General features: G+C 38.6%; 1 protein-coding gene across 1 annotated transcript in view; it reads left to right on the forward strand.

The window, feature by feature from the left end:
* The window catches only part of STARD9 (StAR related lipid transfer domain containing 9), a 109,170-nt gene that overhangs the window by 68,344 nt on the left and 23,532 nt on the right, over window positions 1-17,294 (forward strand). The window contains exons 18-23 of the mRNA XM_009277570.1: window positions 440-577; window positions 1,489-1,571; window positions 2,604-2,707; window positions 4,911-4,958; window positions 12,172-12,362; window positions 16,768-17,251. Of these exons, the coding sequence (XP_009275845.1) occupies window positions 440-577; window positions 1,489-1,571; window positions 2,604-2,707; window positions 4,911-4,958; window positions 12,172-12,362; window positions 16,768-17,251 (1,048 nt within the window). The remainder of the gene's footprint in view (window positions 1-439; window positions 578-1,488; window positions 1,572-2,603; window positions 2,708-4,910; window positions 4,959-12,171; window positions 12,363-16,767; window positions 17,252-17,294) is intronic.

Raw genomic sequence — 17,294 nt, forward strand, 5'->3', positions numbered from 1 at the left:
GAGTTGAAACTTTATACTGAAATTGGAAACTTTGTGGAATCTCAGCTTCAGTTAGTTCTGCTAAGTTTGGTTAAGTTTGATTATTTTCTACCAGTAGGTTAGTAAAATATAAACAATAAATGCCATAATAGCAATAAGAAAATTCAGCACAGCAGAAAAATTTGCACATCAGCTCACAAATCAGAAAGTAGTGTATAGTTTTCCAGAACCAGAAATACTTTAAAAGAGCAACTCCCTATTTTCAATCAAGTTTTTTCTGTGATTGGGTACTTGGCTAGCAATCAAAGGCGACAATTTAATCTCCTTGTTCTGCACATGACATAATTCTCTGAGGTATGAAGTATGCAGTGCCAAACAGCGCGTGGTACTTCATTCTGAGGAAAATAGTGCAAACCCAACCCCTTCAACAGGAGACATAGAAGAAATCTATACGTTGTAGTTTTGCAGGGACGGTGGATTGAAAGGGACCACTGTATGATAGACAACAACAGTGGGATTGTGACACTGCGACCAGTTCAGGGCGCGCACTGCACTGTGAATGGATGTGAAGTCACTGGATCATGTCGTCTGTCACAAGGTAAGGCTTGCTTTTTCTGTGAATGCTGCCTTATAATCAACTTACCTCTGGAGTTTAGAGACAAGGATTTATGGAACTCATGCAGATCTAAGAAATACATCTCTCAGTCTTCTGCTGCTGCCTAGCACCACAAGGTTTGATCCATGACTAGAGCTTCTAGTCTGGGACAAATAAATTAAGTACCCCACAGAAGGTAAAATGAAGACATAGGTGACAATATTAAGACCCCTTTTGGCAGCAGTAGTCTGTAGCCTTCTGAAAAGGGAAGACCTGTAGTCAGAGGCACTGTTGTGGAAAGTAGTGGAGACTGGCTGTAAGCCAGCTGACCACTGGCAGGGGGTTTTGGCAATTATGTAATATGGTTGAAATGAACTTCAACTTTTTCACAGTGTGTTTAGGTGGAGGGTACTAGCCACTGAGTCATAGGCTATGGTAAATGAGCTCAGATGAAATGGATCAGGCTCCCATATTTTCAGGTCATTTAAAATAAGTAAACCAATCCAGTTTCTGGGAATTTGCAGCGATCTGGATTCTTAAAAAGAGAGAGTGTAGAAACAAGTTTCCAGCAGTGGGTTGGTTATGTTTTTGATATGAAGTCATGCTGGTCTTTAATATGAACAGGGAATTTACTGTTATGTTGAGTTTGCGGAGATCTCCAAGGTTAGTTTGCTTGGATGTTGTCATTACAGAATGATAACTCTGCTGTTCCATAGTGGCAAATTTTAAAAATAGTTCTCTGCTCTGTAACGGTCAGAAAGCTGTTGGTCAGAATATTTTTTTTTTAACATACTATTCTGTAGTAGTTTGTATATGCTGTAGTCTGTATACTGGAGTTAAACTGCTAACATTCTAGGGACTGACTGTTTGATGAATTATGTCTCTGTAGATTTCTAATTAATTTTTGTTCACAGGGGCCCTTGTTGTCCTTGGGAAGTCTCATAAATTTAGATTCAATCACCCAGCAGAAGCTGCTATCTTAAGACAAAGAAGATCAGTAAGTTCTAAAACTGTATTTTTTTTTTCTCCTAATTGTCCATTGATTTTCCTAATTATTTTCCCTCTTAAAAGCAAGCCTGATATAGATAATATTTCTTTTCAGCATCGTATTCGCTTGCTTCATTTCCTCCATCTAATGGTCTGTAATGACACTAAACCTTTTGTGGGAGGACGCTAGCGCTTCTTGCAGATGTGCTTAGCAAAAGATGATGCAGATCCCTTGAATAATTTAGTGTTCCCTATTTCTAGTCATGACTACAGTAGGATTGAAACAGAAAGGCAGAATGCCTCAGTGAAAAGACCAGTTAAAAATCTTTCCACATTTGATAATTTTCTGAATTGTCTTCTTTCTCTGTCATTTCACCATCCCGAATGAGGTATACTAGAAGAAATGGAAAATTTATGGGATTAAGTGCTTGAGTATTGTTGACTCTGAAAGCACTTAATTGTTACATACATCAGAAATAGATAAAATATTTCTTGGTATGTTAATCTCAGGAACTAACTACTGCAAGATATTATTTGGTCAGCTAGTTCAATAATGATCAAAAAAATTAGATAATTCTTAAAATGACTGGCATATATAACTAAAAAACCTAACTTAAAAATGTAAGTTTTCTGGTTTAGGACGTAACCATATTACCAACTGATATTGGCAAGAATCTACCTTTTAAAATGGATTTTCATATAGTAACGTTTTATACTTTCCTCTCAACTGTCCTTTTGTACTCACTTCTGTAGTTGAGATAAGAGGCTTAACTTCCATTTGTTTTCATTCTTAATCTCTTGATTAATGAAACATGCAGTACATTAAAACAGAGCTACAAGAAGAGGTGTACTCAGTAACAAATACTTAGCAATTTTGTAAATTGTCGAAGACTAAGCAGAAGTGTGAGATTATAAACTCACATGGGAGGTATTATGCAGCATTGCACACGGTAGTTAGCAATGGTGGTATTAATGGTAACTTGGAAGTTCCTGGGTTGCTGTGATATTTTTTCTTCCTGTTCTCATGTTGTGTGTTTTGTAGATTAATGAAACCCCACCCATTCTGAGTTGTGGAGCTTTGGACTGGCTCAACTTGGATGGAGGTTGCACCCATTCTCCTCACTATATCCTTTCTTCTCTTGACAAGTAAGTTTAAAAAAAACCAAACAAACAATGTCTCATGTGGGATGATGTCTGAAACCAGGACTTGGTTTAGACAAAACTAAGTTGTATATAGAATAGGTCCCATCATGTTTTCAAGTGATCAAATAAAAGTGTCCGAGAAAATGCGTTGGCCAACTGTATAATATACAGTGTTATGATATCCAAGCAACAAACCTGAAAAATTATTTATTGATGCACGATGAATACTGATGCACAATCAAGAAAATGCCTCAGATGAGACTGTCAGACAGCCTTAATTCAGTTCACTTGCATATCCGCATTATAGCTGTTTTGATTTACGAGCTAATCTATAATTTTTACAATATTACTTCAGTTCACAGAACAGACTTTTCTAGATATGATCTAGACAAGGTAATTATTACCAGTTCAGTTTCCCTGCTAATTTGTTGTGGAAATCAGAAGGTTGGTTTGTTCACAAAGACCTTTTAGTTCAAGTCCTCATTGAGCCCTTCATCTCAGGAAGCCATTGTGATTCTCTCTTTTTTTAAAACTGATCAGTAAATAAAGTCATAGACTGCTTCCAAAATGCTGAAGAGCTGCTCATACTCACAGTGTCTAGTGTATGCTTTTTGTGGCAGAGCCTTTCTGAAAGGGAAAGGATTGGTGTGATGGAGACAGTGATTAATATGTATCAGGAAAATTAATTAGGATATCTTCTGTGTTTCAGTTCATAACATTGAAAACAGAACATCACAGAATTAAATGTAATTGGGTTCTTTCTCTTTTTTAATTCCTCTCAGCCTGGCACATTCAATTGACCTGTTAAAGGCAAGAAACAGCCATCTTCTCATTCATATCTGTTGATAGTTCTGCTTCTTGCTAGAGTGTTTTTGGTGTGGTAACATACTGGGAATCTTTTATCTCTTTCTAGAGGAGGTATCTCATCTTGTTTTTATGAGCATAAAATGTTATCTCTGTTTTGAACATCTCTTCATACTTCTAGTCAAGTGGCTTGCTTTCCACCTTGGGTAGTGTGTTTCTATGTGTTCTCTTTAATGTATCTAATCTCTGCATTTGCTTTTCATTTTGTTTCTGTACTGAGGTACATTTTACACATCACTGCTGTTATTTTCTTTGTAAAAATTACAAAGAATTTAAGAATAAGGGCTTGTCTAATGACCTTCAAAAGTAGATACCAAGTTGCTCTTTACATGGCTATAAACATCAGAGGTGGAGCTTTTGTCACAGAAATTTGTTGATGGTCCTAGAAAAACCTGCAGAAATCCCCAAGCAGTGTGAACAGTTTAGCACAGAATTGCACTTGGTTTTCCCCTTTTTAACCTGACAAAACTGAAGAACGTTTCTGATTGATTTTTTTTTTAGACTCCGGTCAGATAGCAGATTTGTTTGTGTTGATCAATTTTTTAATCACAGGACAGGACTATGCATATACATTTCTTAACATTAACCTCTTACTTGCCTAGAGTGTTTCAAATGGTTACTTCGATGGAAATGAAAAGCATTATGGTATTGAATTCACTTGATTTTTATGAATGTCCATCTCTTACAGAAATAAGCTATAAACTATGTCTATGTCTAATATTAGTTGTCTTTCACCTTACGTAATCCAGTGGTCTTTTTTTTGCTCTTGAATAGTTTTTTGGCAAAGGTAAACTGATTTGATCTACTCAGCCTTCCTTTACAGTAACCAGGAAGCCTGTGTTTCTGTCCAGACAAGTAGTTTTGCTCATGGAGGAGGTTATGATTGAGACATCTAGCCTAAGATCTATAATATGAGAATAATACAAGATATATGTGGTCTCTCGAATGTCCAGCTTTCGTGAAGAAAAGTCAATGTCAAGTACTAAAAGGTGTGTCTGAGGTACTTTGCAAACAGTAGTACAGGATTAAGTGGACTACAGGGAGTGCTTATTTGCTCATCAGTAAAAAGTCCACCTAGTGCAGGGTCTTGTCTCTGTCAGGAGATGCTCAGAGGAAAATATAAGAACAGGGCAAGCTATGTGTGTCTGTGTGTCTCTTTCTCCCTCTCTCTCCCCCCTCTCACTTGATAGTTCTTGATGCTCTCCCAGCTGCTAGCAATCTGCATCTTAGAGTGTTCCTCTACTGAAAATTACAATAACATCGCTGTGTATAATAGGCTTCAGTGAAGTTTTCTTGCCTTCTTTTTGAACATATTTGTGATTTCCTATTTTTATTTTTACAGTCAAAAATGTAGAAACTGTAAAGAAAACAAATGTTCTCCTGAACTAAGGTAAGGATATTAATGTGTCTAAATCCTGCTGAATTTTTTGGCCCCTCTAGCTTTGTCTTCCTCCTGTGCTACCCTGATTGCCTCCAGAACAGATGCAAACTAGGCTTCAAGCTTCAATTTGACTTTATCATATTGAAACAAGAATCTGTACATGCAGCTGAGTTATAGGCAAGTCTCTGCAACCATGTTCTTTCTTCATCCTTGGTCTTGTGCAAATTGTTTGCACCTTTGTTGCATGTGTAACCTGTATTTTAAAGCAATGACTACAGTGGGGTTTACGCTGAAGCTGCCACCAATTTACAATATGTAAGAACCCTAAAATATATTAAATTTGATGTCAGTAGTAGGTACTGTGAATACGTATTAGTATATTGAAAATTCCTTGGACAAACTGGGTTCTCATCTGGTGAGAAGAAAATGGCTTTATGGAAGAGTCCAAAAAAGAAGTCCTAGCATAGAACATGATTCGTTCATGCAAAGAAGCACAGCAGCTGCACACAAAAATAATTCAGAAATTGTTGGGCTTCCATGGGTTTAAGTACTCTTTAATCAGGAACTGATGGTACTTTGCTTTCTCCTGGATTTTTTATTTCAGAGTATATGAACATATATATTATGGTAATGATTACAGATAAGACGTGGGTCTTATCTCCCATGCTGTCAGTACAATGACATTTTTCTCATCTGCTTTTCATGGGTTGAATTACGAGTTTAACCTCTAATTGTATGTTAAAATATTTTGAGAAATGAGAGAGAAAACAAATTTCTACCATTGCACCCAAATATTAAACCTTTAGGCATGAAACTTTCCTTGAAAAGAGTGATTCATTGTACTCTTACTTGGCTGCTTGCTTGTACACCCTACTCAGAAGAGCCCCAGCGCTTCAAACTTCTGATGTTTGCTGTCAGCCACCAAACACACAGAAGGCTTATGGCTGGCCATCAGTCATCATATGATAGGATCACCACAAATAAGTAGATAATGAAGTTCTTGCTCCTGTCATTGACTTAATACCATACTGCATATAAATATAAACCCTGATTTTGTTCTCTTGCTGGTTTAAAAAATAAACAGGAGTTGTTCCATTAGAGTCCAGTGGTATAGCAGTACACTGAATTAATTTTAGCTGCTTGGAACTGGTTTAAGCTCTCTTTCCTTGAAAATACCAACATTGTTAAACCAGGGGGAAAAAAAAATCATAAGAATGTGCGAAATTCTACTGGACTGGAAAGGAAACAGTGCCTGTAGATATGGCATCTGATGCTGGAGAACACAACACAATTGTTATTCTAATGTGGTTTAGTTAACGTGTCCAGCTAATATTTGTAAAAATAATACTCTGAGTTCTTACTAACAGCTTTCATTTGAGAATTTCAAAGTGCTTTAGAATTTCAAAGTGCTCTACAAATACAAGTTAAAGAAATCTTTTGTATCTCTTAAACGACCCCTCAAATATTTCATTTCACAAAGAAATGCACTGTGTCAATTACAGCAACTCTACAACTTACAGCAGAATCACGTATAGTGGGTTAGCAGGGGAACTAACTGATTCCATATATAACTGAAATCGCAAGGGGAAAACCTGTGATAGATTGTAGTTCCAGCTGAACTGGAATTTAGCAAGGCAGCGGTGACCTTTACTGGAGTGTGTGGCTGTGTCTTGTGCCTGTGACTCCTTGCCAAAAAGAAGTCTGTTTTAGAAGTGTATTTAAAGGGTTGCCTTAAATAAGCCGTTGCCTTGCTGTTGTTTGGGGGGCTTAGGCAAAGAAAAAAATGAGGTTTTGCATGGAAAGGCTAAAAAAAAACCCGACAAAAAAAAAAATGCACAGGTGTGCTTTTTCTCTAAGCAAACCAGCTAACAGAAATCCAAATGATACTTCACCTGATGGTAACTTCCGTGAAGGGGATTACTCTTTGTGTACGTTTCCAAAGGCCCCTTATTTCTAAAGGTTTCTGACTCTGCTGGCCGTTTTGACTGATTTCTGGTTCCCATCTCCTGCCCCCACCCCCCAACTTTTGCTTTGAATTGTGTGAGTGGCATTGCTTCAGGAGGCTGGAGGAGGTGATAATGAGAGGTTTGAGCCTCTGTGCTAGGCAGATGCAGATGTATGATCCCATGCAGCTGTGTGGTGCCTGCTGCTGCGTGATGCTCTGAGGCCCTGCGGGAAGGGCTCCGGATTGGACACGGGTGGAGGGGGAGGATGGAGCGGGCGTGGATGTATATCAGTGGATAGGCTTGTAACCCTGACTTGTGATTGCTCCCAGTGCTGGGATTTGCAAGGGTGCAAAATGCCTTGCCAATGTCTTTTTCTCTGCTTTATTATTAACTCTTCTTCCCCTGGAAAAAATCATTTGTAAAAGGAAAATGGGACTTGAACACTAGGCAGACAGAAGGATGGGGATGCTAACTTGACTGATGTTTTCTTTGGGAAAACTGGCAAATTTCAGCTTTTAGCAACAGTGGGTATTTTCACTTGAGTTTCTCAATTTGAGCCTTAAGATTTTGTTGCAGAAGGCATTCAGCCTCACCACAGAGCTATTGCTGCCATAGTTACTGAAAACTGCATTATGCTGTAGCAGCCGCCAGCCTCTGCATCAGCAGTAGAAGTGTTTGGGGAAGAGGGGAGGAGAATTGCACAATAGGATCCCGGAGAGCTGACGACAAAACAGACTGGAAAAAATGTGGATTTACAGATGGTTCATTTAGCACGCATCGTGCAAACTTTGTGGAGAGAAAAATGAGATGGAAAAACAATCCGTCAGCATTGGTATAATATGAAAATTTTCTCAGTAATTTGTGATCATCTTTAGTTTAAGGTTGGTGTCTTTATGTTGTAATTTTACTTGCTGTTTTTAAAGGTTTACTTGGAGGAGGGGTAACTGTTGACACTTCTTGCTGCATTTGGTACACCTAGAAATCTGTATGCTTTTATGAAATTCAATGCAGGGTTCCTTTTTTTCATATGCTGTATGCCAGAGCATGCCGGTCCCACGAAACCAAGATTTTATATATGTCTCAATACCTACGGAAATGAAGCTGTTTGTCTTATGTTTGTCCTGAGGTTATATTATTTCCTGCTAGAACTATACCGAGTGTAGATTGCTTATGTGGCAATGCAGGAATACAAGCAATAGCAGAAATTGGTCTGTGCTTGATTCCTGTATCTCATAGTATTCCTGTATTTCAAGTCTAAATTTAACAGTACATCTGATTTAAGATGTTTCAGATGAAAGAAATAAGTGATCTCACCTACCTATTACAGAATATGGCTAAATTCTTATGTTAATTGGATTAATGTTTGGTTTTAGTTTAATCATTCAAACGTGTTACACAAACTGATTTTTCTTTAAATTGTCTATTAGGTGATTTAGCTATGAAATGTGTGTGAATCTGTTATTTTCTTTCTGGGCCATTGTCACCTCGTTTTTTTAGTTTAGTTTGTCATGTTATTTTCACAAACCAGCAAGAGTGTGTTGACATGACATAGCATGTTTGAAGGTAGAAAGGGAGCATTCTTACTTCATGTTCTTGGTTTCAGCAGTTTCTGTGAGAGACAGATCTGTATCCCAAACCCAAACCAGGCAGTTATTTTGCTCTCACCATCAGTAGTGTCACGGCCAGAGGAAAAACATCTTCTGGCATACCTTTATTATGTAAGTGGCTCTGCATGAATTTTCATTATCTTTTTGTTCTGCTTGAGAAAACCATCTTTAAGAAGCAACTTCATAAAAAGGTGTTTAATGTTCAATCTCTGTATTCAGACCTGTCTTTACTGCCCTGCCTGGTTTTTGTTTTGTACTGTTAAAAATTAGGAGATGAAGCAAAGAGGCACTGAAATAGCAGCAGAACTGCAATTCGTATATATACCTTCAGCAGCAGTACTTCATTACAGAAACTTTAACCTTAGAGAGAGAGAATTGTACCAACTAGCTACATCACCAGAACAAAAGCAGTAATAATACTGTAATGGTTGCTGTGCAGTGTTTGTTTTTCCAAGGTTTAGAGTGAAGTATGGGTATGCCTCTGTACTCTGCCTTTTTGGGGTATGGTCGTAGTACGGAGCTGTGATTAATAACGTCAGTTTGGCCTGCATTATGTTCTGCTCTGTGTGCAAACACACACTTCTGTTGGAAAGGATCTTGCAGTTTCATGCTGGTTCAGCAAAAAGCCATTACCACACACATGAGGGAATATGCTAGTGCTGCTGAGAACAGCAAACAACACACTTCCAGGTGCGTTGTTTGCATTGCTTATTCTCTGATACTTTATAATGGGGGTGGGGTGGGGGGGTGGTTTCAGCATTGTTGGAAAGTATGGGAAGAGCTTATGACCCTCTCCCAGCTGTAAAGAGACGTTACCTAATCACCTTTGCGAGCATTGTGAGGTCTTTGGATTGCAATGCAACACTGAGTTGTTTCATATACTTAAATGTTCTGCATTTCAATTTGTAAACAGTTTGAACTCTGATAAGTCGATTTTATGGAAAGGATGGCTGACAGCTAAAAGTCATGGTTAGGAAGAATACGAGACATTTTGTAAGAGGAATTTTATTTTAATCTAGCTTTAGTAAACAGTGGCAGAACAAGAATTCTTTGTCTACTGTTTTACTATCATGCTGCGCTTTTCAGCCTTATTGGCAATGATTTACTCAGTTTCCTTAATCTCATACAGAATGGTGCTAATAATGATAAATGAATAGAAATCAGCTCTTCTGATACTTGACTTTCTGATATTTGATAATGTTAATGGATCCTCATCACTCCTCTTGGATGAATGTACTTTGTTTCTTTCACACGTGTCTCAGACTAAGTGACTTGCCCAAGGTCATGTAATTGTCCAGTAACAAATTTAGACTCACGTTTTTCAACTTTCGTACCACCATAGGAATCAGAGCCTTTATATGTCTGTTAGCAAAACAGGTTAAGACTACCCCATCATCAGAGTATGCACAGAGACTTAACATTTACAATTGCTATTACGGTTTATTAGTTTTAACATATCGGCAAGAAGAGGCTTCGGCTGACATCAAGGCTCTGTTAGGTTTAGTGCAGAGGCATCCAGAGGCAGTCCTCGCCCTGAAGACCTTGCACCCTAAGTACGTGGAAGCACAGAGGTGATATAACTGCTCCAAATTCAGAGGGGTTTTGTCTCAGATCAGTACTTTAACCTCCAGGTTATATGGCTGCTTCATTACATTTCCCTTGGAAAATATGGAAGATAACCTGGAAGCTGCATTCAAGGAAAGCCTTCCTCAGAGTTATCATTAAAACCACGGGAGCTTTTCCTAAACAAGATCCTTCAGATTTAATACTATGTTCAAAAAGTGATTCTTCTTTAGTTAACCAGCCTAGCTCTAACCTCTGAGTTTGTCCCCCAGTAGTTGGTGGCGTAACAAATACCTGAACAGCTGGAGATTTGTAATGGCCATACAAGCGTTTCAGTGCTACAGTGAAGTGTCAGTTCAAACCTACTTCAGCTGAATGAGAAATGAGGCATCCCGCTCCTATTTCCTGGGGATCAATTAAAGTTTATCTGAGAGGAGAAAATTACAAATCACAGATTGTTGGTATCTTTGTAGTCAAGCCGAGGACAAATAGATCTTGGAGCTGCCTATTCATATAATTTGTTCCTGTGGGTCCCGAACAGACACAAACCATTTAGCAGATGACAGTAGCAAAGTTTGTACTCTTTTTGCACCATGCCAGACAATTGAACAGAAGATGTTCCTTTTCAGTTATTCTCACCAGCATTACATTTACATAAACATTAAAAACAAACTGAATTCTGTTTTCCTCAGGTGAGTGAAAGAGAGTCACAGTAATATTATAAATTATTGAGAATCTTAAGGCTTTTATGTAGTGAGGCTTTCCCACTGCTTCTTAAGAAAGTGAAATGTATGTTCCGTGTAAGGTACTCCAGAAGATTTGTAGGCTTTGGCTTCTTAATTGTTTCATCTGTTTTGTCTGCTAATCTAGCCCGCAGAATCAAAGTTGTTGCTGTAGAAATGGTTGCTTTGAACACATGCTTACAGTTCTAAATAGAGATGTCAAATTAATTCCTGTGTAGCAAAGGTCAAATGCTCTTTTCATACAGGTGACCTTGTATTGGTAATGATTTTACAAACAACATGATGTTTCCAAAGCATTCCCTTTGAAATTATATTTTTGTTTTCTTTTGACCTTCAGGGACTCTTTAGAGTTTTGATACCTTTGCTCTCTTTAAAAGTATAATAAATACATCATTATAATAAATACATCATTTACTTCATTAGTAAAATATATCAAAAAATTTTTTTTCAAGACAAAGATTTAATTTTCTGAGGTTACATATAATAATGTGTTTAAAAACAAAACAACAGGCAAAGATCATATGTCACCTTTATATATACTATAACGTTAAGAATTTCTGATGGTAATGTGTGGACAGGTAGAATATATATTCCTTTTAGAGGGTTAATGTATTTTGAATATTATCATGGATCATGCTAAGAATAGATACTATTTTGATTGTTACTCTGTGTGTGTGCGTGTAAAATTTTGGCACACAGTCAGGAACCAAACATCTTGGAGGGGACTGTAAGGCAGTTTTTCACAGGTTAGTCACTTTTCTGATCACAATTCTGCTCCAAATATAGAATCGGTAACCTAATAACAGTTGTTGCATCCAACAGAGAATTGGGTGATGAAGTTCTTTCCTTGGTACTGCCAGAGACTGTCAGTGTAATCTCAACAATGCCTGTAACCCTTTCTAGGTTGGAGATTTTTGATCTGAAAACAGAGAAGAATGTTTGTCATTTCTGTAAAGCACTTTGAAGTACTTAGATGACAAATATCCTATACAGTGGTTATAAAATTTTATAACATATAAACACCCTCCCCCATAATTTCATTTTTGGAAGATCTACAGCAAAATGAAAAGTGACAATAATTTTTAAAATTCTTTTTGCTATTATCTTTCTGGTGACGGAATTTTCTGCTTCATCATGAGAGCTTTCATGTTTGCTGGCATTTATGATACTTACAGGATTGTAGCCTGCTATGACATGCATATAGACAGCTACTTTACCATCACGAGCTTTTGTCATAATGCACCCTTATTGAACAAAACAATATCTTGAATGTTGTCTGTCTGTCTTTAGTAAGATGACTGCTTTTATTACAAATGTTTGGTATTCATTTCTGGTTTAAATTCACTGTCAAAATTTCTAACAGCAGAGAAATAGATGCTGTGCATGAAGAGTACAAGCAGAAACTGAGAGACCAGGAAGCTTTCCACAGAAAACAAATTCAACAGCAGCAGCTCTATGTTGAGGATTTAAAGCAGCAGATCCTGAGAGGACAGATCAAAGCAGAGCGGGAACTAGAAAATGACCAAGCACTAATCAACCAGCAGATCCAAGAAAGTGGGTACCTGCCTGTTGCCCTCTCTCACTTCCCTTCCGTTACTGCATTCTTTCTTGATGTTTTCGTCCTAGTTATGCTTTATATTATGGGTGGAACTTTCATTATGGCTTATTACTAGTTTTCTCTTGTAATTGCCTTTCCCTTGAGAACAGTTACTAAGCTTTGATTAACGGGACTAAAGGGCCTCCTTCGCAGTGCACCAGCAGCACTGTTTAATTAGCTCTGCAGGTCACTGCTGGGAGAGACAGCACCAGCATGCTACTCCCCTGTGGCACTGAGCCTCTTGTCTCCCAAGCTGCTCGCCGTCCTGCCTTCCCTGCAGCTTTGCTCTGCTCATGTCTGTAGTGCAACTCTGCCATGTTGCAATGTAGACCGAGTCTGCTATTGTGTTTTAAGTTTTTTCTCATGATATACCTGTGCTTCGTCCAATGAGTTGTTCTGGGACATGGAAATCAAGATGACTGTGGTAGTTCCTACCATAAGCTTTCAGGGGAAACTGCTCTAACAACAGGATGTGATAGGAACCAAGCAGCACTTCCGAGACAGTGACGTGTGTCGGTTGAGGTACTTTCTTTACGCGTTTTATTGATGATGTCATCTGTAACAATATAGACCGTTTTCACGTGCTTTTAATGAATTTCACTCATTAGGAAAAATAGGGCCATGGCATAAGACCACAGCTCAAACTGAATTTTCTGTGGTTGCTATGTGAGTTTTAAACAATGAAAACAAAGAAAACACGTCTGAGAAATAGGTGGGACACTGAAGTTCAGAGCTAAAATCCTAGCCCCAGTTAAGGGAAAGAGAGTTTCACTGGCTTTTATGTAGTCGATATTTCCATACACCCCTGCCCTTTTATAGTATGAAGAAAAATGTATGAAGATGTTCTGTGGTAGAAACCGAAGTGCGACAAATTAAGATTAAAAATAAGATGCGGGTTTTATTTACCCTAACGATGATTAATTAGTGGTATTGCATTCTGCACTGCTGAATTTGTTTTAAACCAAAACTAGATTAAAAAAGAGAGGCATGCTTTTGTTCAAACAGGAGTTATTTCTAGGAAGTTCTACAGGGTTATGCAAGAGTACTAAAGGCTAGATCAGTGATCAGATTTTGAATGGCAAATAGCTACGTCAGAAGGTGGAGCCACAGTGTATTTGGAGAGGTACGTTTTAGTGTCAGTGGCTCCTGGCCCCCAGAGGTGCTGCTTTGCATGCAGGCAGACATAGTCAGCAAGATGTCTTGGTGAGGTTGGGCTGCCCCTTAACAAGTTTATAGACTGATTTGGGCACATTTTAAACCTTGAGATGTTTTTGACCACTGAAATTGGGTGGTTATAATGTTCTCTAGTTTGTCTTCTAATGAATTATTTGATCCAGGTTTCCTGATAAGCAAAGTATGCCTATTACAAAGGCACCGTTCCCTCTTGGCAAAACCTGCTATTGGTTCCTGGAAGAAGAAAACTTCTGTGAATTTTTGGAAGCTTCTCAGACCCACACTTATGCGGTCTGCTATCTTTTAATTATGCCAGCCACAATAAAGAAATTAAAAGGAAATTGTGGTGATGGGATGTAGCAGAAATGGACTTAGGATATGTAGATAGTACAGAGAACCAAGAGAGTTCCCCCCCAAAATCTTTATTTTGTGGCTCTGTAGACTTGTTCTCTGCTTCCATCTAGTTCTGCTGTTTTCGCTGTGTTCACATGAAGCTTAGCCAGGCAGGTAGTTTTTGCCAGCCAAACACAATTCTTCACTTGGCAACCCACCAAAATTCTCCACCTTTTCTGAGCTCTCTGTGTCTCAGCTCCTGACACAGGCAAGTTTGTGAGCAGAGATTAATTAGCATCTTAGAGCTTGCAGCTCTGTTGCAAGGAAACTCTTATCTGCCAAATATTCTGCTTGCTAGAAACATGCTAAAGAGGACAGATCTGGAAATAGAGTTGAGAAAAAAGCTTTGTATGTGAAATTTAAAAATGTTATTAAGAAAAATTAACTAAAATAATGACTAAAATGCTACTCTTTTATCAGTAGAGTAACCATAGAGTTAGAATTCCTACTTCTGTGCATGTGCTGTGTGCAGAGCTGCCAACATAAATGGGACAGGAGACTCACTGTAGTAGGGATCACTAATGAAGTATGTTTAACAAGATCAGTAGTCACCAAGCAAGTGATGCTGACAATGCCTATGCACTAATGATTTCTTACATTAGGGAAACTTCCACAGCCCAAAATTCCTCTCTTGCAGCTCAGCTGTGCAGAGCTGCGGGTAGCCCTCGTTCATCACATCAGACTTAAATACTTAAATACCTCTTAATTCCTAACCCCCTGAATAAGCAACGAAAGGTTGCTTATTCAGTAAAGGACTGCAGATTGAAGGTAAGCCCAGCCAAAAAAATGTTGCTGCTACTAAGACAGAAGTGCTTTGAAAAGCTTTGGTCCTTTGAGAAATGCTCTACTTGTCAAGGAACCTTGCCTATGATTTTTACATTGCTTTTTTAGCTAAGCATATTTTTTTGTTTGCTTTGTCCAGCTGAATATGTATATTTTTATAGCAGCATAAAAATGAACAAACTCTACTTTGTTAAGAGAACATGTCCAAGCCATCAGACACAATCTGGTAGTGGTGATCTCAATAATCCCTTCTTTTGATTGCTACAGTTCATCATAGCTCAGACTGAAGCCACTGCACTCTGAAAAGCCTCTAAGCACATCCCTTGCATGGAATAAAGTAGTCTTGCATCCAGAGTTAAAAACAAATGAACCTGGTGATCTGTGTTCTCTACTGCTTTCCCATTGACTGCAAAGATCAGGTTCTGAATATTTAGAGAAGACTAAGTGTGTAAGCAGAGGTAACATAATTTATTATCAAATTAGGTTAATCAGTTGGTTTGTGAGCATATTTAGCATTTATGAAATATGGGGGACATTAACAAAAGCAGAGAAGCTAACTCTCTTTGTGGAGTAGAGTGGTGATTTTATGAAAAATATGCATTGACTGGTGGTATGAGCTTGTCTTTTTTGAATTATGCTCGTCCTGATAGCGAAAGGTTGTGTTGGCTTCACCTGCATCCTTGCCATGAGAGTATTTGATTTATTTCAAGTACATTACCTGCTAAAGTGGTCATATACAAGATATATGGGCTCCTATCAGGCTGTTTTGGCAAGTGCTTGTTGGAGCAGCCATAGTTGCAACAGATAGTAAATTTGTGGTTGTTGCTCTACCTCAGCCAGGTGCCACACGGTGTTTGTGTTGCTCCAGAAGTTTCCATCTGATGGGTTTAGAGAGGCTGGCAGAACTGTCTGGCAGTGGCTTCCTTGTAGCTTTGTCTTCAACCCACTTTGAAGGTTGCATGCCCATCCACAGGAATGGTAGCTGGCAGCTACCCCCGCAAATGAGGCACATCCCAACTGGGGCACAGAGTGGTCTAGCCTTCAGGCTTACTGAACTTGCCACTGATAAGGGCGAGCACAAAAATTGCCATTTCCTGTGCTGAACAAAGTTCCTTAGCATGACTCTGGGTTCCCTCATTTTCAGTATGCCTAGGTAAGTGAAAGAAAATAGTTTGCACATGTTTTTTGTTGGTTCAGTCAAGTTAAGGAGGAAAGGATAGGGCAAAAGGCACAAAGAGGAATGTTTGTTTTAGAATAGTTGTGAAACACTCAAATGCTGTGATGAGAAGTCAGTAACATTTTAAGATTGCACAAGTGCTTATTTTTTCACTCACAATGTAGGCATTTATTAGCCAAAGGCTCATTAGTGTCTACGTGAAATTCCACTCGCTGCATTAACACGGAGGCTTTGTTTAGCTCTGTACAACTTCCTCTTCTAGTTCCTTTGTTAACTCTGCTCTCAGTGCACATACATTCATTCCCTAAGTAACACATACAAAGTTTAACATGTGACTTCAGAATAATTAAAGCAGAAGTAGTAGCATATTTCACAGTAAAAAGCTAATGAAGTCATACTTCACTACTGTGAATACATACCCTATGTCTGAAAAGTGCACAGAATTGAGCTCAGGCCTTTTAATGCTTCCACTGTATTTTAACAGCAAACTTGAGGTGATGTTTGAGCGTAATCTTTGAGAAATTGAAATGTGTTCTACTTTTTGCTTACAAACAAGGTCTTATCTACCAGTCTCCTTAGCTGTATCAGCCAAGCCCCTGCTTATATCTTGCAGTTATTACCTGAGTCCTTATCCCAGTGGAGAGGCTTTCGGTTATCAATAAGGTGCAGCAATGGTACATTTTTCTCTAAATGGTTTGTCAAGACTCTGCTCTACACGCGTAGAAATTCTGTTCTCAAATGATCTCTCAAGGCTGATTAAATTAAGAAACAAGATAGTAACAAGCAATGTTTTTCCTACAATTTTTACTTTCTTTCAAACATTGTTTTGTTTACAGACCAGCAGTGGCTTATAAATGAGAATAAACGACTGGCTGCCCTTCAGCAACAGCAGAGGGAGTTTGCAGTGCAAACAGAGCCTACGCTCTATGCAGAGGCTGAGGTGCAGAGTACCACTGGGCTGGAAATCTGCCCTTCCCTGCTACAGCAGAACAAGAAGAGACTGGTGCAGCTGGAGCTCTTGCGAAGATACTCCTTAAAAAAGGCAGAAAGAAATATAAGACGGAAAAAGGTCAAATTCCAGCTGGAAAGGATAGTCAAGAAGCAGAAGTTATTGGAAGCCAAGCAAAACCTAGAGCAGCTGGAAGCTAGCTGCTGGCTCAATGAAGAGTATGTGAAACAATCCCAAGTCCTAAGTGAAAATACTGCTGTATGGTCCTCTTCAGATCACCAATTGCAAGAGAGAAGGAAGTCACTGGGTTCGAGTTCCTTGCAGCACAGACAGCATTTGTTCTGTAACCCACATCTGCCCCAGGTACCCAGGTAAGTTAACATCGGCCAATTCCTTTGCACTTTCAAAAGTAAT

The sequence above is a fragment of the Aptenodytes forsteri genome, unplaced genomic scaffold (assembly GCF_000699145.1).
Source record: "Aptenodytes forsteri isolate BGI_AS27 unplaced genomic scaffold, ASM69914v1 Scaffold146, whole genome shotgun sequence".
NCBI lineage: Eukaryota > Metazoa > Chordata > Aves > Sphenisciformes > Spheniscidae > Aptenodytes > Aptenodytes forsteri.